Raw genomic sequence first — 24,151 nt, 5'->3', positions numbered from 1 at the left:
TCCTACTTGAGTCATTTTCAGTAGCATGTCTTTCTAGGAATATCTCCATTTCATCTAAGTTATCTAACTTATTGGCATATGATTGATCATAGTATTCTTTTAAAATCCTTTTTATCTCTGTAACACCAGTAGTGATGTCCCCGCTTTTATTTATTTATTTATTTATTTATTTATGGCCACACCTCTTTGCTTGTGGGACCTTAGTTTCGAGACCAGGGATTGAACCCAGGCCCCAGCAGTGAAAGCACTGAGTCCTAACCACTGGATCACCAGGGGATTCCCATCTGTCTTTCATTTCTGATTCTGGTCATTTGAATGTTTTCTTTTTTTTTCTTGATCAGTCTAGCTAAAGGTTTCTCTATTCTGTTGACCTTTTCAACGAACCAGCTATTGATTTCATTCATTTCCTCTATTTTTCTTCCGTTCTCTGTATCATTCGTTTCTGCTCCAATCTTTATTTCCTTCTTTCTTCTTGCTTTAGGTTTAGTTTGCTTTCCTTTTTCCAGTGTCTTAAGGTAAAGGTTAGGTTGTTAATTTGAAACCTTTCTTCATTTTTTATATAAGCCTTGACAGCTATAAATTTCTCTCGGGAGCGCACCCCACTGTCAGTGGCCCTAAGCCCCAGTTCTCCTCTGATCTGGCGTTTGTGGGGAGGGGAAAGGATGAGGCGAAGCATTCCTTTGTTGTCGAATGATAGAGGCCTCGCCTCATCCAGGGCCTGCAAAGACCCCATTTTATCATGGAGAGTGAATGGGGCAGAAATGGATGCCCCTGTGGACCCAAGGGAAGCAAAGGCAGAGTCAGCCCTTCCTGCAGACCCCTCAGCAGTCTGGCCTGAGGGCACACTTCCAACAGAAAAGAAGAGGGAAGACAAAATGAGGACAGAACTGGGAGGACTTTTGTTCACGGAATGGGGAGACCCTCCAGGCAGCCACCAAAACCAGCACATTGCTAGCCCCCAACTTTCTCTGAAGCAGAAGCAAAGGCACACATCTTTTTAAGGGGCTTTGCTTCTCAGAGCTGGAGCTTCATTTAAACTCTCCATCCTTGGAGTTAGAAGCAGCTCATTTGCTTGTTAGTAGCTTTGGCCGGAGGTCAAGGTACCGTGGACAGATTGACCTCAGGAGTGGAGTGGTCCTTAGGGGACATCTCTCCTCACCCGAGAAGCATCCTTTCTCTTTGTCGCCTCTCTTCCTGCCTGCCTGGCGTCTTTTCTGTCTTGTGTGGCCTCATCCTGGCTGGCCTTCCTTTCTCGTTGCTAGTGAGCTTCGCTGCTCCTGCCGGGGTGTTACAGGGAGAAGAGGAAGTGTCACTCCCTCCCCTCCATTCATCTCTCCTAATGCCCAGGTGCCTCTGAGAACCAGGAATGGAGCTCCCTACCCACTGCTCTGCTTTGTTTTTGCCCCCAGGAACTCCTGCACTATTTAATCGGTACCCTGCTTCTCCTAATCGCGTCCATCGTGGCAGCTTCCAAGAGTTACAACCAGAGCCGACTGGTGGCTGGAGCGGTGAGGACATTCTCCGGGAAGCGGCAGGAGTGAATTCCTGTTCCGAATGCTCATTTTCTTCCTCTCAGGGCAGCAAAGGGGTTGTTCTCTGGGGCCTTTCTTTCTCAGAATCAGTCCGGACCTTGATCCACCAGCAGTGGTCTCCAAATAGCCTTAAACTTGGGCCCACGGTGGAGGGTGTCAGAAGGTGGATGGGCAGGGCTGTTACGAACTCAAATGGCCCCAGCGGCCCAGGCCTCTTTCTCTTACAGCCACTCCTTAAATCACGGGCAAGTAGGTTTTAATTCTCATGTTCACTCTGGTAATTTGCTCATGGCTGTCTCAGCCCCGTTCGGGGAAAGGTTCTGAGGCCTTTTTCCAGCCCAGGGGAACATTTTTGTGATCAGCTAGTGATAATCTGCCGTGAGTCCTAGCTTTGCCCTTCCTGACTTTTAACAGTATTCAGGCCAGGAAATAATACTCCTATACCTTTCATAGGTGAAAATTGACCCATCTGCTAACATGAATAGAAGTAGCATGGAAATGGACAAAACATAGTGCTATGGGAGCTGTATATATTTATCACACAGATACACATATGTGTATATACATTATTGTAAAAAGATCTATAGATTGCTGTCATCTGATTTCTGATTTAGCTAATTGTTTACAGTTTGGAAGTCTGTAGGCCAGAACTGATTTGCCTCACTTTTCAAATGAGTTTTAAGAAAAGCTCTCTGTGTGATAGTCACTCACTTCCGCACGGTACCAAAATTCTCTGGACTTTGGGCCAAGAGTGGGTGAGTGCCTGGAATTCCACGGAGGGGTGGAGTCTGCATGGGGCAGAAGGTCACCGCGGAGGGGCAGCCAAACCCCTGAGCACTCTTGCCCCCTAAGCACCTTCCCCCCCTCCCCAGGCAGTTTCCAAGAAGAGGAATGGTTGCCCCCTGCCCAGCTGCAGGCAGGCTGGCGGAGGGGGGGACAGAAGAGCTTGGCACCCGCTGTGTTTCAGGACCACGCGGGGAGATTCCCACTGGGTTTCCTCATTGAGGTGGCACATGACAATGTTAGCCCTGGAATCCCAGTAAACCCCATTTGTCGTACACGATCTCTGTGCCTAGGACCAAGCATGGGCCGGGCGAGGGGCCAGGAGAAATGAAAAGACATGGTCCCTGCTGATGAGAAAGTGGTGATCTAGCTTAGGAGGCCAGGGCACATGAAACAATGAGCACACAAGGCACTGTCATCCAGAGGAGCATTGTGTAGCCTGATAATAAACTGTTCAGTTATGCAGTGTGGACAGTTGGAGACTGGGATGGCGTATAATGTGCTAATTGTGCGGAACAGACAATGAGAGGCCAGGACAGGCTCTAACAGGCTGATTATGTGGTGCAGACAATTGGTACAAAAGGAGGCACGGCAATGGCCGGGGGTGGGGTGACAGGCAGCCATGTGTGGAAACCAGCAGCTAGGTTGGATGAGCCCGCGCTTGGTCTGGCTGCTCCTGGGCTGGACCTCAGGGAGCTCCCAGCCGTGCACTTGGAGGGCCCGAGGACACCTGGGCAACAGGCAAGCAGAGGTGGACTCTGGGCTCAGATCTCTGGTCTGGCCCTTGCTGGCTCCACATTCCTGGGCTGAAGAGTTGACCTCCTGTCCCTGGTTTCTTGAGCTGAAAAATGATGGGGGGAGAGGTAACAGCCGTGCCCACCTGGCAGAGCTATGCGGGTTCCTTTAAAGGGCTTAGAACACTGCCTGGTACGAAGTAAGTGCTCAGTCAGTGTTAGCTGCTGCAGCTGCCAGTGTTGTTGACAAGTCAGGAGAGGCTGCAGGCTTCCAAGTTCCAGGCAGAGACACCTGAGTCCCTGTCTGCTTCTTGCTCCATCATTTAATGAGCCACCATGAGGCCCTTTCCTTATCACAAATGAGGCGGCTGCTCTGGGCTAGGTGCTCACAGCTGAGCACAGAAAGAAAAGGAGCGCTGCCTGAACTTACTTCAGCCTAATGTTACTTAAATACATGCAAACCTAAGACTAGGTATTGGGGCCTCAGCTTCTGGCTCCGACACAGCTGTAAAGCCAGACAGACAGAAAGCCTTTCTGGATGAAGTGCAGATGATGCTACCACACCAAGAAAATCCATTTGAACGTTAATGTGTTAAAAACCCAAATTAAAATGTACCGTTCCTCCTTTTTCTGTCTTATTAGCCCAGGATAATTAAAGTCCGGTGGCTTGGCCCCAGCTCGGTTGTAAACATAAATCCGAGCGTGGGCAGGTAGCTGCCTAGAGAAGAGGCGAGGGGTGGCGACCGGAGGCCTGACTGTGTCCCAGCTGTGGGCCCGGCCAGGGCCCGGGCGTCACCTCCACACCTGAGCGAGGACAGGTGGCCGGGTCACTTGAGTCCCTGAGCTCCCTCCCAGCCACAGCTGGTGTAGGAAACAGGCCCAGGGATGAGCAGGGTGATGAAGGGTGACTGCCCGAGTGACTGCCCTTGGCCTGGGCGCCTGCTGCCCCCTTTCTCCCGTGCAGATCTTTGGCTTCCTGGCCACCTTCCTCTGCCTGGCGAGTGTGTGGCTGTCCTACAAGATCTCGTGCGTGACCCAGTCAACAGGTGAGTTCTGGTCTGAAAACAGATGACCAAGAAGGTTCCCTCTGCTCAGGCACGGGAGGACACAGGCTCTGGAGCTCGGCAGTAGGGAACCACCCTGCTGCAGAGGACCCTCTGCTCCGTCTCGTCTCCACAGCGCCCAGGGGCACCCTGACATCTACGTCTCTGGGCCAAGCGTTTTCTTTAAATAAGTTTCCTAATGACAAAAATAAAATGTAGTACATTTAGAAAATCGAAATGAGAAAAAAATTTTAAAAAATAAAAACCATTATCACAGTACCCAGAAATAGCACCTGCTGGGTGTCTCTCCCTCCTGCATTTCCTCTCTGAGTATATATATAGAGAGAGAGATGTGCTTGTTTTGTTTGTTTGGCTGCCCCGTGCGGCTGGCAGGATCTTAGTTCCCCGACCAGGGAGCGAAACCATGCTCCCTGCAGTGGAAGCACGGAGTCTTAACCACTGGACCGCCAGGGAAGTCCCAACACCTGTGCATTTATTAAAGGATCAGAGTTCATGTATTATTTTGTAACCTTCTCTTCTGCTCCTACCTAGCCTCCTGTCAGGCACTTTCCCCACATCATTAGGTGTCCTTCTCTGGCATCCTTCGTGGCTCCACGGTGTTGCACTGGCTCCATTGCATGTCAGTGCCGTAGTTTACTTGTCTCCTATTTGGGGGCATTATGCTTGTTTTTTTATTTTTTTTTTAAATTCTTTCCTACTAAACAGTGCTGTAATGAATATCCTTGTAAATATATGCCTATACACACACTTAATATATTTTATCTTTAGAATAAATTTCTAGAAATAGAACTGCTGAAAATCAAACCAGCTATTTCAGTTAATTTACTTCTTTCTTTGATCCAGCACTTCCTTTCTTCTTTTTCTTTGTTTTTTAAAAATACATTTAAAATATCGAAGCACCTTACCTTGCCCAGCAGAGAGGTTGCCAACAGCAGCGCTTCAATCTTAATGGTCCCACTGGCAAAAAGCTAACAGAAGGCTAGGTGAAAGGAGCCAGTCACCAAAGACCGCATATTGTAGGATTCCATTTAGGAAAAATGTCCAAAATAGACAAATCCACAGAGACAGAGAGTAGGGTAGTGGTTGCTTAGGGCTGGCGGGAGGGTATACAGGGGTGACTGCGCATGCCTGTGGTGCTTCTTTTGGAAGTGATGAGAATGTTCTAAAATTGGGGTAGCTGCACAATTCTGTGAATATAGGGCAAACGGCGGAATTGAACACTTTAAATGGGTGAACTGTATGGTATATGAATTATATGTCTGTGAAGCTGTTTAAGAAAAATTGAATGATGAAAAAAGAATGCGAAAAAGTTAATAGGTAATGTCTAAAAGTAATCTGTAAGTATCCATATACTAGGTAAAATTACGGAGGAAGAGCCAAAACAAACAGCTGAAGAAGTTACAGTACCTCTGAGGAAGAGGCCTGGGGTGGAGAGGAGCAGGGAGAGGAATCATCGTTCCCACGGGAAGTGGTGCGGACGGGGCGGGGGGGGGGGCAGCGCATGCGCAGCCGTGGGGCGAGCTCTCCCAACTCTGCCGCTTCCTTCCCCAGATGCCGCCGTCTGATGCCCTAACAGCCCGCCAGCCCTGTAGGAGGCGCTGCAGGACGTGTGACCCACGCTGATGGAGGGGCTTGAGCCCGCGGCCGCAGGAGAGACCAGGGTTTGGGTCCCTGGGCCGGTGGGTGCGGGACGGGCCCTTCCTCCGGCTCCTGAGCGGGTCCAGCCTCTCTCGCCAGCCTTCTTCACTTCCTCAGAGAATATTCCTCCCCTTCCGGGAAAGAAAAGCAGCCTCCAGGGAAATCTGATCTCTCCCTCCTGCTTTAGAACAGCCTCAGGGACTGATGCCCCCCTCCCCCCGTTAAGGTGAAGGGGTGGTGTTTGAATACTCTGCCGAACCCTTCCCCTCTCCCCAGACCTCCAAGGGGCGTCTTGTGAAAACACAGCCACCTCCTAATTTATCTCGCTTGGAAATCTGGTCTTGAAGGTACCCTCTTTCTTAAAGTGAGGCTTACGGGAACACCATGCTGTCAGCCTGTCCCCAAATAGGAGATCTTGGCTCCCTTCCTGTTGTTACCATTGTGTACGTGTTTATGTGTTTTTAAATAAAATGTTGACTTGGCTAATTGCAGAAGGATTTCTTATTAAGTTAGAAGAAGGCTGTGAAGTGAGCGCTACCTGGAGGCCCACTGGAGGTAAGAGGAGCAGAGGGTGCAGATGGTCCTGGCCTCTCAAGATTTGAGTATTTTCTTTCTTTTTTTATAAATTATTTAATTTTGGCTGCGTTGGGTCTTCGTTGCTGGGCGCGGGCTTCCTCTAGTTGCGGAGAGCAGGGGCTACTCTTCCATGCGGTGCGCGGGCTTCTCGTTGCGGTGGCTTCTCTTGTTGCGGAGCACTGGCTCTAGGCGCGCGGGCTTGGGTAGTTGTGGCGCACAGGCTTAATTGCTCCGCGGCATGTGGGATCTTCCCGGACCAGGGGTCGAACCTGTGTCCCCTGCATTGGCACGCGGATTCTTAACCACTGCGCCACTAGGGAAGTCCTTGTGTATTTTCAAAGTAAATTGATATAAAGGGTGGAAGCCAGTACTGTTTACACAAGACTCAAAAGCAACACAGGCAGCCTTTAAAAAGAGGGCAGTTCTGACACATGCTACCCCATGGATGAATAAGCCAGACACAAAAGGACAAATACTGTATGATTTTAGTTACACGAGGTGCATACCGTAGGCAGAATTCAAGAGAGACAGGAAGTAAAATGGTGGTTGGTTGCCAGGGTCTGGAGGGAGGGGGCCCTGGTGTGAATGTTTAATGCGTACAGTTTCCATTTGGGAAGATGAAAACATTCTGGTTGGGACTTCCATGGTGGTCCAGTGGTTAGGACTCTGTGCTTCCACTGCAGGGGATACAGGTTTGATCCCTGGTCGGGGAACTAAGATCCCACATGCCGAGAAGCCAAAAAAAAAAACAAAGCATTCTGGAGATGGACGGTGGTGATGGCTGCACAATAATCTAAATGTAATTAACGCCACTGCGCTGTATAACTAAAAATTGTTAAAACGGTTAACTTTTATGTTACGTATATTTTACCACAATTTTTTCTTTTTTTAAAGCAATGCAGGACCTTCTGTGTAAGGCACCTAAGTAGCTGCAAAGCTACTTGGGAAATGGAGGAAGGCAGAGGTCCAATTACGCACACCCCACAGCAGGCACCACAGTCCAGCAGAGGCCAGCGCCGTGTTCTAACAGCTAAGCGTCGCAGGTCTAAAGGATACAGGCTGCAGGACGTGTGTGTCTTCTCTACACCAGGTGCTCTCTGGGGCTGCTCACCCAGGGGGAGTGCCCAGGCGTAAGCCAAACTCTGTCCCAGCACGGGGAGGTGACCCACTGAGCAGACGGCTGGGCAGGACCAAGCCAAGGTGTGAGAGGAGGGAAGACTGGACCCATGGGGGGAGGATGGGAGTCAGGTACCTGCCCCAAGGACCAAGAGCCAGCCTTGGCTCGTTGTGGCCACCGCAGGCCCGGGATAGGGTGTTGGCACCTGGGGCACTTGGGACACTGGGAGATGAGACCAGAGTGGGTCTGCCCACATCATCTCCCACGAGCGGGCAGCTCCTGGCCAGCAGAGACCTGGGTAGGAGGGCTGGACAGTGGGCTTGGTGCCCTTTGTCCTGCAGACCTCTGCACAGGCGTTTTCTCACTACCCACAAGAAAGACTGCTGCTCAGAGAGGCTCTGGAAAACAGCTTAGCTGTGCTTCTCTCTGCAGGAGGTGGCGTGCAGCCATAGTACTGCCTCTTTCTCTGAGGGCCCCTCTAGGAAGCACATCTATCCTGAAGGTCGGGCCGTGGAGTAGGGTGACCCAAGGAGACAGCCGAGGGGAAGTGAGGTTAGGGCTAGAGCTGGGATTTGAGTCCAGGTCCTCTGGGGGGGCAGGCAGGGCGGGGCCAGAGCCAGCCTGTGCCAGCTGGTTTCCTCCACAGGCGGGTAGCCCTGGTGTCTGCAGGAGGCCCAGAGAAGGAAACAAGTGTGTTCTTTTTTTTTTTAAAATAAATTTATTTATTTATTTTTGGCTGTGTTGGGTCTTTGTTTCTGTGCGAGGGCTTTCTCTAGTTGCGGCGAGCGGGGGCCACTCTTCATCGCGGTGCGCGGGCCTCTCACTATCGTGGCCTCTCTTGTTGCGGAGCACAGGCTCCAGATACGCAGGCTCAGTAGTTGTGGCTCACGGGCCCAGTTGTTCCACGGCATGTGGGATCTTCCCAGGCCAGGGCTCGAACCCGTGTCCCCTGCATTGGCAGGCGGATTCTCAACCACTGCGCCGCCAGGGAAGCCCCACAAGTGTGTTCTTGACGGAGGCCCTGGCCTGACACAGCCCTTGTGCTGCAGTGGGCCTGGCGGCTTCTCTTCCAGACATGGTGACCTGCTCGGCCCTTAGCCTGGGCCTCCAGCCAGGATGCTCAGGTGACCCAGAGCTGTCCCACTCCCTGTGCCACCACCTCCCAGGCCTCTTCCTTAGCAAGGATAGCTAACTTCTGTTGCCATGGAGACACCGCAGACCTTTGGGCCCCTTCTCAGTCCCATCTTTTCCCCACTGTAGTGGTTTCTGAACTGCAGCCTGTGAACTCTCACAGGTGCTCCGAGGAGTTCACAGATGTCGATTTTATGTGCAAAATAATGTTAACATCTTAAAACGCACACTCTTCGTTATCAGTGGCAAACACTGAAAGGTGGGAACCCCTGGGCCGGCCGTGCTCCAGCACAGACTTCCTGGTTTCATGCAGCCCTTGGGGAAGGCTGGCCTTGCACCTGGGCTGGTCCAGGGAGACGCCAGGAGTGGGAGGTGAGTGGCTGAGAACCTTCCACGACGTCCTGGGCGAGCCAGGCTTCCTCCAACTCCTGCCACCAGCACCAAGCAGTGGAATGAATGGAAGATGAGGCTACAGCCCCAGTTAGCTCCTTCCTCCAAATCATACGCTTTTCAAATTAATCCCATTACTCTTCTAGACTCACTTCATAATAAGTCAATGTTATAAATGTAAATGAGTAATTTATATGAACACTATATTTCCTGTTTTATATAGTGGAATTTCATGGGGGATTTTGATTGAGAAAGGGGATTTCTCTGCTTTAAAAAAGAAAAAAAAGTCAGGCACCCTCTGCACTGAAGGGAGCTGCTAGGCTGCCCACGGGGCACCAGACAAATGGACACAGCGACCGGCCCAGGTTGGAGGGGGCAGGACACCGGGAGAAACTTCCTCAGGAGACCGCGGTGAGAATACCTGGTGCCTCTGGACCTTGTAAGGAGACTGAGGCCACTGGTGGCTTGTTGAGGATTTACTGTAATTTTCTGTATAGATAAGTAATTATGCCCAAAAAAAGACCATGATTAATATATAAAATTGTGCAAAAGAGGAAATGCTATGGTATGAAGCGTTGCGCAGGGCTCAGTTCTGAAGAGTGATAGCCGCCAGGAAAATGGGCACTCTATTGATCTGACCAAAACTGTAAAAAGGAAAAAGAAACCCTCATGCCCCAAGTGACTGAGCGAAGTGGAAATCTGGATTTTTAGGCCAAACAAAACTTGCGTGGGGCTGGCTGCGGCCTGCGGGCCCCAGGTTTACTACCCCGCCCCGGGGCGGCGGTGCTGGGGCGGGTGGGCGCGGGGGGCGGGGCGGGGGGAGACGCAGGAAGTCAGCTGCTTCCTCCCGACCGCTGGGCCGGGGCGGGTCCTCCCCGGGGAGCGGGAGCGGGGTCCCCAGCCCGAGGCGCGCTGCCCGGCGCCGCCGCGGCTCCCCGGGGGCTCGGCCTGCCTTTCAACGGGAAACTCACCGGGCCCCGCAGGTGGCCGCCCGCGCCCGCAGCGCCGCCTTTTGGTGGCCGCGGGGAGCCCAGTTCGTCCGACTCCAGGGTTCGGGAACAGAAGCACAACTTGCACGTTTTATTTGGACTTCAGGCGCTCAGATGAATCATAATCCTCTGGTTCGTGACCGCAGCCTCCATTTAACTGTAACTACACGCTTCCCATTCCCCCGCCCTGGTCCTCTTCTCTTCCGAATCTACCATCCACCACACCTTTGCTTTTCTTATTACATAATTCTAGCGTCGCTTGATGTATTGCCTAAGAAGTGCAGCTAAGTATGGCATTTATGAAACCCCAAGCTGTATGTCATCCTTAACGCAGTGTTGCTGTAACAGACACCGCCTTTTAGGAAGCACTGGACATCCTCTTGCCCCCCCATCTCTTAATCCCCCCTGCGTGCCTGCCCTGCAAGAGCTGTGACCAGTTTCACTCCAGCGCAACCACGGAGCTGGGCTGCACGCTTCACTGACAGTTCTTGACTGTCACACCAGAGCTTTACTGTGGTCGCCGCCAGGGGTGTCCAGCCCGCAGGTGCAGGAGTTCCTGCCCCGTGGGGTGATGCTGGCTAATGGGACATAGGAGTCAGTGGATACATTTGTCCTCCTTCTCTCCCGGGACAGACTGTCCTGAGGCAGGTTTTATACGGTGTCTCCAAGGACAGTCCCGTGGGACCATGCAAATGATCACACAGCGTGGTCCACTCGGCAGCGCATCCTCCTACTGGCTGGTTCTCTCTCCTTCCCGGCTTCACTGCCCACGTAGATGGTTCATCTGGATCTGTGGTTACAAGCCGACAATATGCGGCAGCTGCACCGACAGCCTTACTCAGGGGCAGCCTCAGAAGGCGGTAGTGGAGATTGGCGGCCCCAGTGGCCAGAGCTCTGAGCATCTGACTCATCCAAGGAAAGAAAATACACAGCCTCAAGGGGGCAGTGAACGGCCAGGGACCCCAAGAAGTGGGTGGACAGAAAGCCACTAAGATTCTCAGATGATCGAGTCGTTTGAACAAGAGGTGAGTCACCTACCAAATAAAAATCCTGGGTAATGAGGCCACTGAATGCCGGGAAGAAGGCAGCCCAGGAAAACTCCTGCACAGATGCATCTATTTTACGACTAAAAGCCAAGTCAGGTGATTGACAGCCTTAAAGGGGCGGGCGGAGCGGACCAGCAGAGGCAGAAACCTGGAGCGAGCCCACGGCTCCTGTGCAGCAAAGAACTACTCAGCGGATAAACTATCTCAGGCCGGGTAAACTACAGCCACGAGACAAGCAGGGACAAGACTCAGGTACAGGATCGGGTGGCGGGATTCATCCCCACCCAAGGGGAAGCCCTACTATTCCTAAACTCTATTATAGATACTGCCTGTAGTTTCGTGGGGTTTTGGTTGGTTGGTTTGGGTCTGGACTGTGCTTGCTGCTCTTCTGTAAGAACCTGCTCACGGGATCCGTTCATTGCATCCACTGTTGGTGGCTCATGTAAGGGGGTCAGAGGCAGAGCCGAGGACAGGGTTTCCCCATCAAGCTCGCCGAGCATTTGAAACAGTGCCTTTTCCTGGGAGAAGAAAAGGTACAAGGTCTTTTCACCCAAGGTTTCGGATGGCCAGGGGTGCTTCGCGTAGCTTCCAAGCTTCCTTAGAAGTTGCACCCTGCTGTCTGGCCGATGGAAGCTGGGAGTTTTACTGTGGACTCTGGGCGCTTAAATAAGAAGGTGGCCAATTTCATTTCCACAGTGCCCGACGTCTCCAAGGTGGATGGAGGTGCTGCTGCCATCATACCTGGCCCTTAGTTTGCAGCCTGGGGTACTGCTAACACTTTATTTTTTAAGTGGGGGTGTTGGGGGTGAGGGACAGATGGAATCAGTTTGCCTTCACCTAGCACAGCACACAGCAGCACACTTATTGCCCTGAATTCTCCAGTGAGAGAGCATCAGTGGTTTGGACACACCTGGTATCATGTGAACTGTTGGTGGGTATGCAGGCATTGTAATGGCTCCACAGAGAAAACTACTTTGCTGCATCACCCAAGCACAGCTGATGAAAGACAGATGGGCCTCTCAATGAGGACCAAATCCAAGTGACCTGCCTTCCAGCTAACCATCTTGGGAGCTGCGTCACAGCCAAAGAGACATTTCACAATCAATTAAGGACAAACTTTGTCGTAGCCACTGCTTACCAAAAAAGGGGCCCCACCCCCAAACTGGCCACTTTGCATATTGGCTGTTGGAGACAGTAGTACATCCCAAACCTGGAAATATTCCCACAGCCTCCACCCCAAGTCATCAGACACGTGGCCACCTTTGAATGAGGGCCCCAAATAACCAACAATCTTGGAAGCCGTTTGGGCAGCAATGGAAGACGCCTTACCCTAGCACCTCTGTCTCCTTCAGACCTAGAGGAAGTACAGGTGTCTGCGACCAACCGCACAGCTGAAGGGGGCCTTTGGTAATGCCCACTCCTCCAGTTCTCCTGGGACTCTGAGCTTTTGAACTTGAGAACTTTCTCCTACCGCTGAGAAGTGACTGTGAGAATGACTGAGCTCTAATCAAAACAGCCTCCAACTTGACATCCTGCAATTCTGAACTAAATTCCATAGGTGGGAAAGTTCTATCATGAAAATGTCATGGATCTTCCAATGAAGGCCAGCCCCTAAGCCTTTAACTAACTTTACAAACAGGTGTCTTCCCTACTGGGCTGCTGGTTTCATGAAGGCCAGCTGACAAGAATCAGTGACAAGGGAGCCCACCGACCTCCAAGGTGAGCAGGTCCTCTATGATGCTAGAGCCTTTCAGTGAGAGCAAACGGCCGATGGCCCACAGCAATGGATGCCCCTTGTGATGAGCTGAACTTAAGGTAGGACTTCTAGCCAGAGTGCACCCCCCCCCCCCCAGGATTTAATGAACGATATCTGTATATAAGCTCATGGGCTGTCACTAATGGCCTAGCTGTAATGGTCAGGTCTTTGGGCCACCCAGGACTGAACTTGTAAAGACATACCACATATTGGGTGCATCCCCCTTGGAAACATAACTAATTACAGACTCAATATTTACATTATATGTATGCTTAGATGAAGCAACCACATCTAGAGAAAAGTGTTGAGACAAACATACGTGGAAAAAGCCAACATGTGTGGCCATCACCTCTACCGCAGACCAGTGGACTGTGCTCAAGTCCACCATGAGTAAGCAACCACCATAAAGCTTGAGATGCCCAGTGAGAAATCCTGCAAGCAACTCTTCACTGCAAAGACTTGTATTATTTGCCAACTATACCAGAGTCCTCAGTGATGACTTCCCCAGGGCCAGCTGGTCTGCTTCACCTATTTACAACTTGCACAAGGTGATCACCGCCTCTGTCTACCTGAGCTCCTAGGCACTCAAGGACTTTTGCGCCTGCTTTGACCTCAACAGATGAATGGGTGGATGTTTCATTTCATTCAAATCTATGTAGACAAACTTGGACACTTTGTCCCAGGTATTCTATGGCCACCTTCCTCTGCCCACTGTCTACTTACATTGGAAAATGGCAACTCCTGAGTCCAGAAAGGAGGAGGATGTGGGCCATCCCTGACGGGGGATGACAGATCTCAACTGATCAGGTGTGAACATGTCTGACCCCAGAAATACACGGAGGTCAAGGGGACATGAGTAACTTTTTTTTTGCCCCCTTTTACAAGTATGGACCAACAGTTTAAAATGTCCTTCCCCTAATCTTCTAGTTCTCGTGATGTTGAATATGTCACCCTCATCTAACCCAGCTGCAGGGCCCCAGGGCCAGGGGTGGATTAAGACAAATTTGGATGGCCCTGGAGGTTCGCTTCCTCCCTCATTGTGGTAGCTTATTGGAGAGATGACTCTAAAGGTCTGAGTTAGCCCAGTGGAAAAACATACTGATTCCAGCCTTTGAGTTTTTTTTTTTTTTAATTTTTATTGGAGTATAGTTGTTTTACAATGTTGTGTTAGTTTCTGCTGTGCAGCAAAGTGAATCAGTTATACATTTACATATATCCACTCTCTTTTAGATTTCCTTCCCATTTAGGTCACCACAGAGCACTGAGTTACCTGTGCTATACAGTAGTTTCTTATTAGTTATCTATTTTATACATAGTAGTGTATATATGTCAAGCCCAATCTCCCAGTTCATCCCACCTCCCCTTCCCCACTTGGTAACCATAAGTTTGTTTTCTACATCTGTGATTCTTTCTGCTTTGCAAATAAGTTCATTTGTACCATTTTTCTAGATTCCACATATAAGTGATATTATACGATGTTTGTCTTTCTCTTTCTGACTTACTTTGTATGACAATCTCTAGGTCCATCCATGTCACTGCAAATGGCATTATTCTTTTTTATGGCTGAGTAATATTCCATTGTATATACCACACCTTCTTTATCCATTCCTCTGTCAATGGACATTTAGGTTGCTTCCATATCCTGGCTATTGTAAATAGCTGCAATGAACATAGGGGTGCATGCCTCCTTTTGAATTATGGTTTTCTCTGGATATATGCCCAGGAGTGGGATTGTCCAGCCCCTGAGCTCTTGAGGGTCTCCTTTTCCAATAAGGCCGCTCTTCCAGAGAGCTTCCATTCTTTGAGAGTTGAATGATTACTCGAGTGCCCCCTGTACCTTCTGTACATACACATGGGAGCACTGTGGGGTGGGGTCCCCCTCTGCCTGTAGTCTGTTCATGTCCCGAACAAACTATAGGCTAATGAAAGCTTAGGGAACTGCACACACTCAACTTCTAACCTGCTTGATCCCCCCCAATATGCCTTACTTATATCTGTACCAAGAGGCACAATGTCATATTAAATTGGATATCTTTCCATATCAGTAGAGAATTTCTGTATTCCATTCAGTGAACGTATTCCCCTATAGATTCACATTTGAGGGAAAATAGCTTTTAATCAGAGGATGCCCATCAGGGTGGCAGCTACCATCCTTCGTTGTGAGGGCATGTGCCCAAGGAAGTAGAGACATGGGTGGGTTGTTAAAACAGGATAAAACAGGGACCTGAAAAGCACTTTCCCTTTGGGGCTTGTCCCTCTTGCTTCTCCCACTGCCATGAGAACATGTTTGGGCCAGCCTGCTGGCAGGATGTGAGAGGCACATGGAGGAGGACCGGTTTCCCCTGTTGACAGGGAGATGACCCAGAAGCATGAGCTTCCAGCCAACAGCAAGCCTATGCCCAGACTTCAAGTCAGCCCTGCCAAGGAAAGAAAAGCCACGCAACCTAAACTATGACCCACAGACTCATGAGCTAAATACATAGTGTTAAGTCACTGAATTTGGGAGTTACTTAGTATGCATCATTATTTGTGGAGATAGTTACAGAAGGCACCAAGGCGGGGTTTAGAACTTCAGGGTCTCCAACTATACCTCCTGCTCCATAGAGGCTGGTTTTATTAAGAGCTGGCTTCTGGGAATTCCCTGTTGGTCCAGTGATTAGGGCTCCGGGTTTCCACTGCAGGGGGCATGGGTTCGATCCCTGATCAGAGAACAAATATCCCACATGCCTTGCAGTGTGGCCAAAAAAAAAGATCTGGCTTCTTCTCTGTTGCCCATGTAGATTTTAGGTTAAACCCTAACTTGAGAGGATTTCAAAGGCAGAAGCAATGGGTTGACATTGGCTTGTCCAGAGCCAGGATTAGGTTCCAACTGGCTACTGGCTTCTGGTGGAACAATCTTTTTGTAGCTGTTAAATATTCTGACTGTGAGGGAAGGGGGGTAACTGGTGGCTGGGAAAGGTATTCAGAAGCTAGGCCAAGTATACAGGTGGTTGAGTCGAACTTGAGGATCAAATAAAAAGGGCTGAGCCATTGGAAACCTAGAGTTTGCACTTCCAAAGGATACAGTGGAACCAATGTGAGGAAGATTCAGTAAGTCCAACAAATAGGAGAATCAGCATCAAAAGAACTTAGCATCTTCGTAGAATAATCTGAAAGAAAATAAAGTAAATGAAGTTGGGAGGGAGACGCAAGAGGGAAGACATATGGGAACATATGTTTATGTATGACTGATTCACTTTGTTATAAAGCAGAAACTAACACACCATTGTAAAGCAATTATACCCCAATAAAGATGTTAAAAAAAAAAGTAAATGAAGTTAAAAACTCAATGGAGCTGCTATACTGTAACTTAGAGTTAAAATTCAAAGAATAAGTGAAGTACAGCTTAAGAAAAATATTAGTGTTTGAGGCTACCATCCAGAATGTAGCACAGAGAGATAAAGAATTAGAAAATATTAAAGAGTTCATTGTTATAGAAGATGGGACTTCCCTGGTGGTCCAGTGGTTAAGAATACATCTTGCAATGCAGGGGACGCTGGTTCAATCCCTGTTTGGGGCACTAAGATCCCACACGCCATGGGGCAACTAAGCCCACACACCACAACTAGAGGGCCCGTGTGCCGCGACTACAGAGCCCATGCACTCTGGAGCCTGCACGCCACAACTAGAGAGAAGCCCACACACTGCAACGAAGAGCCCATGTGCTGCAACTAAGACCTGATGCAGCCAAAAAATAAATATATTTTTTTAAAACCCACACATTTCTCATAAAAAAAAAATTTACAGAGGATGGAATGAGAAGGTCCCACACATGTCTGATGCAGAATCTAATCCAGAGGGAGAATAAGGAGAGCTTCTTTCAAAGTGGAAAACAAATGAGAATTTTCTGGAAATGAAGAACATCAATCCTCAGACTAAGGAAGCATACCACATCCCTCTCAAGTTACATGAAAATAAATCCACCTAGATGTCTTCCAGTGAAACTCAATACCAAATGCAAGGATAAAATCTTAGAAGAACCAAAGATGACCTACTATCAATGTAGGCTCACAGCAGATTTTTTTTTTTGCAATGTTAGAGCCCAGATGACAATGGAATAATATCTCTGAAGGATTGAGATTTTAAAAAAAAACAAAAACTGTCAATCTAGAATTCACCATCCAGCTTAGCTATTTTTTAAGTGTAAGGGCACTCTTGCTGAAAGGACAACTAACCCTTGAGTCAGAAGAAAATGGAATCCAAAAATAAGTAGAATGTAAAGAGGCAACGGTGAGGAAAAAATAAAATATATTGGCAAGTCTAAAAAAGCAATGGTTGCATAAAACAACAATAATAGCTAACTTGAGGGAGATGTTAAAACAAGATAAATTTAAACGACTAGGCAACAACAATGCAGTAGATGGGAAGAACTGATGGGCATTCATTCTAAGGTCAGTTTTGTTTGGGAGATGGGTAGGAACACTGATTAAATTTATACGTTTGTATAAAATCAAATATGCATTCTAAAAATGTAACAGTATTACTGAAGAATTTTAGTTAATAAAAGAGGCAGGAATTACAGAATTATAAAGTCACCATTTTGCAACCCTTACTAAAATAACAGATTTAGACAAAGGTCAATGGATGAAACTTTTCAGCTGAAAAGGTGATGGGAAACTTTACAGTGGGAGGAGTCAGGCTGTCAGCACCTGAACCCACTGATTAAGTGTGCATTAAGAGTGGCACTACGTCAGGGTACACACTGCCTTTTGAAGTACACAGCATCACCTACAAGAAACGCTTAAAACAAGAAGAAGCCTAACCTGAATTTAAGCAAGACTTTAGAGCTTGCTTTCTGTTTTGAGGAAATATTAGGAATGGAGGAACAAGATAAATTACACAAGAACACAAACAGATAAATCCAGAATGTGAGATGTCTTACAGGAATCCAAATTATTAGAGGGAAAAAAAGATGCCAGCAACATTGCTGAATACAAAGTAATCAAAATTAACCCCATCCTTGTTCCACAATTCTAATCAGAATATGTAATTTTTAAATAAAGATCCCATTCTGGGGAATTTCCTGGTGGTCCAGTGGTTAGGATTCCGTACTCTCACTGCCGAGGGCCCAGGTTCAATCCCCGGTCAGGGAACTAAGATCCCACAAGCCGCATTGCACGGCCAAAAAAAGAAAAAGATCCCATTCTGGGTAGCTACAAAAATTAGGATGAACCTGACGGAATATGGGCAAGACTTTTATGAAGAAAACCATGAAACTGTACTGAAAATCAATACAGGACCTAAATCAGTGAAGATCCTATGTTCGTGACTGTGAGGTTCAATAATAAATCATTTTTCCACAAATGAATCTATTAATGCAATTCCAAGAAAAAAATCAAAAAGGTTTTTTCATTTTTTAATGAAACTTGCCAAATCCGTCTTAAGAATTCATAATAAAAACTAAAGTGCCTCTGTAGTCTTCCTCTCCGTTTCACTGTAAACCAAAACTTCTCTAAAAAGTCTTTAAAATTAAAAAAAGTGCCAAGAATAAAACAATTTAGAACTTGCCATATCAGATACTAAGATTTTTATCAAGACTGTGGTATGAGCAAGGGGAAAAATAGCCCAAGAAAGTTAGCACGAGACCCAGGCATATACATAAACCTGGTAAATGACAAGGGCAATATTGTCTATTAGAGGAGCAGAGTCACTCACTGAAATAATAAATCAGAGGGGATGAGAGGCTCACACCACACACAAAAATCAAGGCAGAAGCAAGTACTAAATATAAGATGCAAATCCTTAAACATTTTAGAAAGTAGAGAACATCTCTGACCTTGAGGTAACTACAGAAGCAAAGTTAAAATATAATTCATAGAATATGAGGAGATATTTCCAAGGCATGTTACAAAGGGTAATATCTATAATATGTCAAGAACTCTCAAATGAAGAAAAAGGCAAAGGAACACTGCTATATATAAAGTAGGTAACTAATAAGGACCTACTGGAACTCTATTCAGTATGCTGTAATGACGTATATGGGAAAAGAATCTAAAAAGAGTAGATATATGTATAACTGATTCACTTTGCTGTACAGTAGAAAGTAACACAACATTGTAAATCAACTATACTTCAATAATTTTTTTTTAAAAAACGATGAGGCTGATTTTTGTCTCACTGATAAATTTAAGTATGGTGAGAGGCAGTGCATGAGAGTTGGAAAATATCCTAAGAGGTGAGAGAATTTGAAGAGGTTTGAAGGATAATTCAATTTTAGATTTTTGTGTAGTCAGGTTGATTTCAATGGCCAGAATAAAACCTGACACAGTCACGGCCGGGGCAGTTCATTTCCAATAACGAGGCATAGTTATTTGTGGAATTGTTGGTGGGGGAATATTGTTGGAGAGAAGGAATCCAGTGAAGTTGCTTCTGGCTAATAGACATTTGATGGAATTGATTAAGAGCGGGTGTTTTCACTGATGAGAATTAATGTAGAGAAGCGAGGTTGCCCTGGGAGCAGGAAGAAAAGAATTCCAGTGCCGTAGACAGCTGGGAGCGATGCGGTGATGAGAGTGACTAACAGGGCTCAGGCGTTGGTATATGACGCGTCAGAAGTTTCCATCATTAGGTCTTTGGAATGAAAACCTGTGAGGCAGGGTCTTCCTGTTCCCGCGAGGCTTCCGATGACCAGAGATGTTGCGGTAAAAGATACGGCTTTCCATAAACTTCCTATTGTTCGAATGTCTTGTTCATCGTTTGAATTGTGGATCACGGATCCGGAGCATAGAAACAATATGGCTTTGAAGAAGGCGCGTGTACAAATGTGCAGGAAGGCTCAATGAAGTTGATTCATGCCATTGTTACTATGATGAGGCCTATTTGGCTGGAAGTGGAGAAAACAACCATTTTTTGGATGTCGTTTTGGGTGAGAACACCCATTGCTGTAACGGGTGTGGTGATTGCTCCTAAGCGTAATGCTGTTGTTTGAAGGTACTTGTTATTTTCTACTAGGGGGTAAACGTGAATAAGTAGAAAAATGCTGTTACCAGTCTTGTGTTTTTGTACTTGAGTGGAGTAGGGCTGGGGGCGGGGGAGGGGGTGGGAGGGGTAGGGCCTTTGCTTGCTGAGGGAATTCAAGGGGGGAGGCCAAATAGGGCGGGTTTTTCAGTTGCAGCTGGAAAAGAAGTCCTATGAAGGGTAAGTTTGGGTAGTCTAGGTTATGTATAAAAATTTGTTGTAGGGCTTCCCTGGTGGCGCAGTGGTTGAGAGTCTGCCTGCCGATGCAGGGGACACGGGTTCGTGCCCCGGTCCGGGAAGATCCCACATGCCGCGGAGCGGCTGGGCCCGTGCGCCATGGCCGCTGAGCCTGAGCGTCCGGAGCCTGTGCTCCGCAACGGGAGAGGCCACAGCAGTGAGAGGTCCGCGTACTGCAAAAAAAAAAAAAAAATTGGTTGTAAATCCCATGCATTTAAGTTGAATAAGAATCATGCTATCGATATAAGAAATCCAGTATCTCCCATGCGGTTATAAAAGATTGCTTGAGCGGGGGGAGTTTCCTGGTGGCCTAGTGGTTAGGATTCCATGCTTTCACTGACAGGGCTGCTTGGATCCCTTGGTGGGGAACTAAGATCCCACGAGCTCCACGGCATGGCCGCAGAAAAAAAAAAAGATTGTTTGAAGGGCAGCTGGATTTGCAGCTGCTCGGCCATGTCATCATCCAATCAGTAAAAAAAGATATAATTCCAACTCCTCCTCTGATGAAAAGTTGGAAAAGATTGTTGGCAGTACCAAGAATTAGTATCGTAATTAGAAAGAGGAGTAAGTATTTGAAAAATCAGTTAATATTCAGGTCTGTGTATATATATATCACATTGAGAATTCTATAATAGATCATGTAACAAATAGTGCTACTGGTACAAATATTACTGAGAAGTCATCTATTTTGAAACTAACTGATCATTTGAAGGTTTGGAGGGTGACTCAATGTCAGTTTGAAATCATTATTTCTTGGCTTGAGTGAATGAATAATATTGTGGGGATTAGACTGGTAATAAACCTCTGAGATAGTGGTTTTTATGTAGGATGGATATATGTTACTTTCATAGATGTTAGAGTTTGTTGTTATAATTGGTGGTGTTAAAATAAATCATGTAACTAGTGTGAAAGAGGCAAATAAGTTTATTCCATTTATTTGGAGTTGCACCACTGTTCTGGCTCCTAAGACTTTAAAAGTCTGAAAAAGCCATCCTGTTAGGTATGGAGGAGTGAATTAGCAGTTCTTGCATGCTTTTTTGGTAAATAAGAAGGTTTGAGCTTCTGTTACTAAATGCACAGTCTAGTGGGGTTTTTTTTAACTATATTTACTGTAGAGGGGCCCCAAAATAATTTTGGGATTAAGTGACAGGAGTAAAAGAGGTAAGAGGTGGAGAGTTATAAGGGCATTTTCTCATGTCGGTGATGGTTTGATGTTATTAACGTAATGTATATATTTACCTCGTTGTGTTATGATTAGCATTTATAGGGAGTCTAAAGCAGTCATTACTATTTTAATTCCTATGAGGATAATGGTAATGTTTGATCATGAGAAAGATGACATTACTACAAATAGTACTCTAGGAACCCTCCTACACTGTTGGTAGGAATGTAAATTGGTACAAGCACTATGGAGAACAGTATGGAGGTTCCTTAAAAAACTAAAAATAGAATTACCATATGATCCAGCAATCCCACTCCTGGTCATGTATCTGGAGAAAACCATAATCCAAAAGGATACATGCACCCCAGTGTTCAGTGCAGCACTACTTACAATAGCTAACATGGAAGCAACCAAAATGTCCATCAACAGAGGAATGGATAAAGATATATATTTATGTACCATTATATATACCAATATATATAATGGAATATTATATATATATTATGGAATATATATAATAATATATATTATAATATATTATATAATATATATACATAATTATATATTATATTATAATGTATTATATAATATATTATATGTATTATATATACATAATTATATACATTATTATATAATAATATATATTATATATAATTATATGTATACATTATATAATTATATATATACACATAATAATATATATTATGGAATATTGCTCAGCCATAAAAAAGAATAAAATAATGCCATCTGCAGCAACATGGATGGACCTAGAGATGATCATACTAAGTGAAGTAAGTCAGACAAAGACAAACATCATATGATATCACTTATATGTGGAATCTAAAAAAAGGTACACATGAACTTATTTACAAAACAGAAATAGAGTCACAGATGTAGAAAATAAATTTTTGGTTACCGGAGGATAAATTGGGAGATTGGGATTGACATATACACACTACTATATATAAAATAGATAACTAATAAGGACCTACTGGATAGCACAGGGAACTCTACTCAATACTCTGTAATGACCTATATGGGAAAAGAATCTAAAAAGAGTGGACATATGTATATGTATAACTGATTCACTTGGCTGTACAGCAGAAACTAACACAACATTGTAAATCAACTATAGTCCAATTAAAAAAATTCTCCAATTAGAATGAGAGTTGGGGGTAGGGCTAAATCTGTAAGGCTTGCTGGTCAACATCATGTTGCTGTGAATGGGAGGAGTGTTTGTGGGCCTCTGTGCTGGGACGATTGTTTGGCTGTGAATGCGTTGGTGGTGTGAGTTTGCTGGGAGAAGAGTATACATGATGTGAGGCGGTGGTAATTGTTAGGGCGGCAGCTCCTCTATAGCTTCAAAGTGTTTGGATGAGAATGGCTACGACGACTAGTCCTGTGCAGCTGACTGATGAATATGTGGTGAGTGACCGTAAGTCTGTTTGTGTGAAGAAATGGAGCGAGTGAGAACTATTCCTCGTCAGGAAAGGATGAGAAAGGGATATGCTCTGAAATCTGTGCGTGGATTTAGAATTGTTGTGACCATAGCACGCTGTAGCCTCCACGTGTTGGTAGTACGGCTGCAAGGACTATGGATCCTGCACTTTGGGCAATCAGAGGTGAAGGCTGTCGAGAAGTTCTTTTACATTGAAGGCTATTATGCCTGCTAGTCCCATGAAAATGTTAGATCAGGAGTCGGGTATTATTTGTGTTTGATGTTGAATTATTAAGAAGTTTAAAAAATTTTTTTAATTGAAGTATAGTTGATTTACAGTGTTGTATTACCTTCTGCTGTACAGCAAAGTGACTCAGTTATGCATATATATACATTCTTTTTTATATTCTTTTCCATTATGGTTTGTCACAGGATATTGAATATAGTTCTCTGTATTATACAGTAGGACTTTGTTGCTTATCCATTCTGTATGTAAAAGCTTACATCTGCTAATCCCAGCCTCCCTCTCCATCCCTCCCCCACCCCCCTCCCCCACCCCCCTCCCCCTTGGCAACCACCAGTCTGTTCTCTGTGTCCGTGAATTATTAAGAAGTTTAATGAGCCTGTAGTACTGTGGACGTGTCCTAGTGCTGCTAAGAGTGGGTGGGATCCTGCTAGCGTGCAGAATGAGAAAGTCCTGTGTGAAGTCGTTCTGTTTCATTATCTCATTGGGTAATGACAGTGAGTGTTGGAACTAGTGTTGCTTCAAATAAAATATAAACTAGGATTCGTTCTACAGCAGGCAATGTTATGTAGAAATATTTGTGGTATTACTAGTATGGTGATGTAGAGGTTTTTTTTTTTTCAGATTAGGGATTCTTGGACAGGTGGGATTGGCTGGCTAGAAGTAGGAGTGGCAAAAGTCGTGTTGTTAAAACTAATAGTGGTGCTGATATGGAGTCAGAGAAAAAAACTAGTGAAGAGTTGAGGCTATTATCATTAAATTGGCTGAGAAGAAGTAGGCTTATTCAACTAATCAGTAAACTGTGGGCTCTAGGGTTAATTCAGATTATATTATTCTTTGATAATCCTGTTAGTGGTATTAATATACTTGTAGGGATAATGATTTTTGACATTGGAGAAGGTTAAGATTTTGTACCTAGTTGGTTCCATACATGTTTGATTATTATTATTACTCTTATTATTATATCCCTATTATTACTAACAGGGATAATCCAAGTGCAGCTTTGTAAGCTGCAAATACTAGTAGGAAAATGGGTATTCTGCTGGCTAGAGTGAAATGTGTGTTCAGAATGATTAGGGTTGCTATCATGAATTGTAATAATATTATTCCTTCTCAGCATAATATCTAGTGAGGATATTAGGTGAGATTAGTATATTAATAATCCTACAAGAGATACTGTACATGCTAAAATAATATTTATACATACTAAAGGCACTTGCTAATTATGAACTTAATCATAATCTAGTGAGTTAAAATCATTCATTTTAGCTTAAACTAATGATCATATTCAGTTAATTCTAGTCCTTTTTAGATTCAT

At 46.0% G+C, this 24,151-nt stretch overlaps 3 protein-coding genes across 5 annotated transcripts in view; 2 read left to right on the top strand and 1 right to left on the bottom strand.

Annotated features, from left to right (window-relative positions):
- Positions 1–6,237, top strand: part of CMTM7 (CKLF like MARVEL transmembrane domain containing 7) — a 42,292-nt gene extending 36,055 nt beyond the window's left edge. The window contains exons 3-6 of one of the 2 annotated variants that reach the window (XM_033405471.2): positions 1,410–1,508; positions 4,014–4,095; positions 5,470–5,584; positions 5,665–6,237. In XM_033405471.2, the coding sequence (XP_033261362.1) occupies positions 1,410–1,508; positions 4,014–4,095; positions 5,470–5,584; position 5,665 (297 nt within the window). In that variant the 3' untranslated portion in view covers positions 5,666–6,237. The remainder of the gene's footprint in view (positions 1–1,409; positions 1,509–4,013; positions 4,096–5,469; positions 5,585–5,664) is intronic. The other variant, XM_004279688.4, reaches the window with a different exon arrangement.
- The window catches only part of LOC117196528 (40S ribosomal protein S27-like), a 433,126-nt gene that overhangs the window by 212,510 nt on the left and 196,465 nt on the right, over positions 1–24,151 (bottom strand). The window lies entirely within an intron of this gene.
- On the top strand, positions 6,188–18,690 carry LOC117196525 (uncharacterized). Of its 2 annotated transcripts, none has more exons than XM_049715953.1 (2): positions 6,188–6,306; positions 7,222–18,690. In XM_049715953.1, the coding sequence occupies exon 2, from the start codon at positions 7,554–7,556 to the stop codon at positions 8,472–8,474; it is 921 nt and encodes a 306-aa protein (XP_049571910.1). In that variant the 5' UTR covers positions 6,188–6,306; positions 7,222–7,553; the 3' UTR covers positions 8,475–18,690. The 2 variants fall into 2 exon arrangements, with proteins under 2 accessions (XP_049571910.1, XP_049571911.1); XM_049715954.1 differs by lacking the exon at positions 6,188–6,306 and adding an exon at positions 6,386–7,126.

This window comes from Orcinus orca, chromosome 10 (genome assembly GCF_937001465.1).
Source record: "Orcinus orca chromosome 10, mOrcOrc1.1, whole genome shotgun sequence".
NCBI lineage: Eukaryota > Metazoa > Chordata > Mammalia > Artiodactyla > Delphinidae > Orcinus > Orcinus orca.
This window is presented reverse-complemented; position numbering and strand designations above follow the sequence as displayed.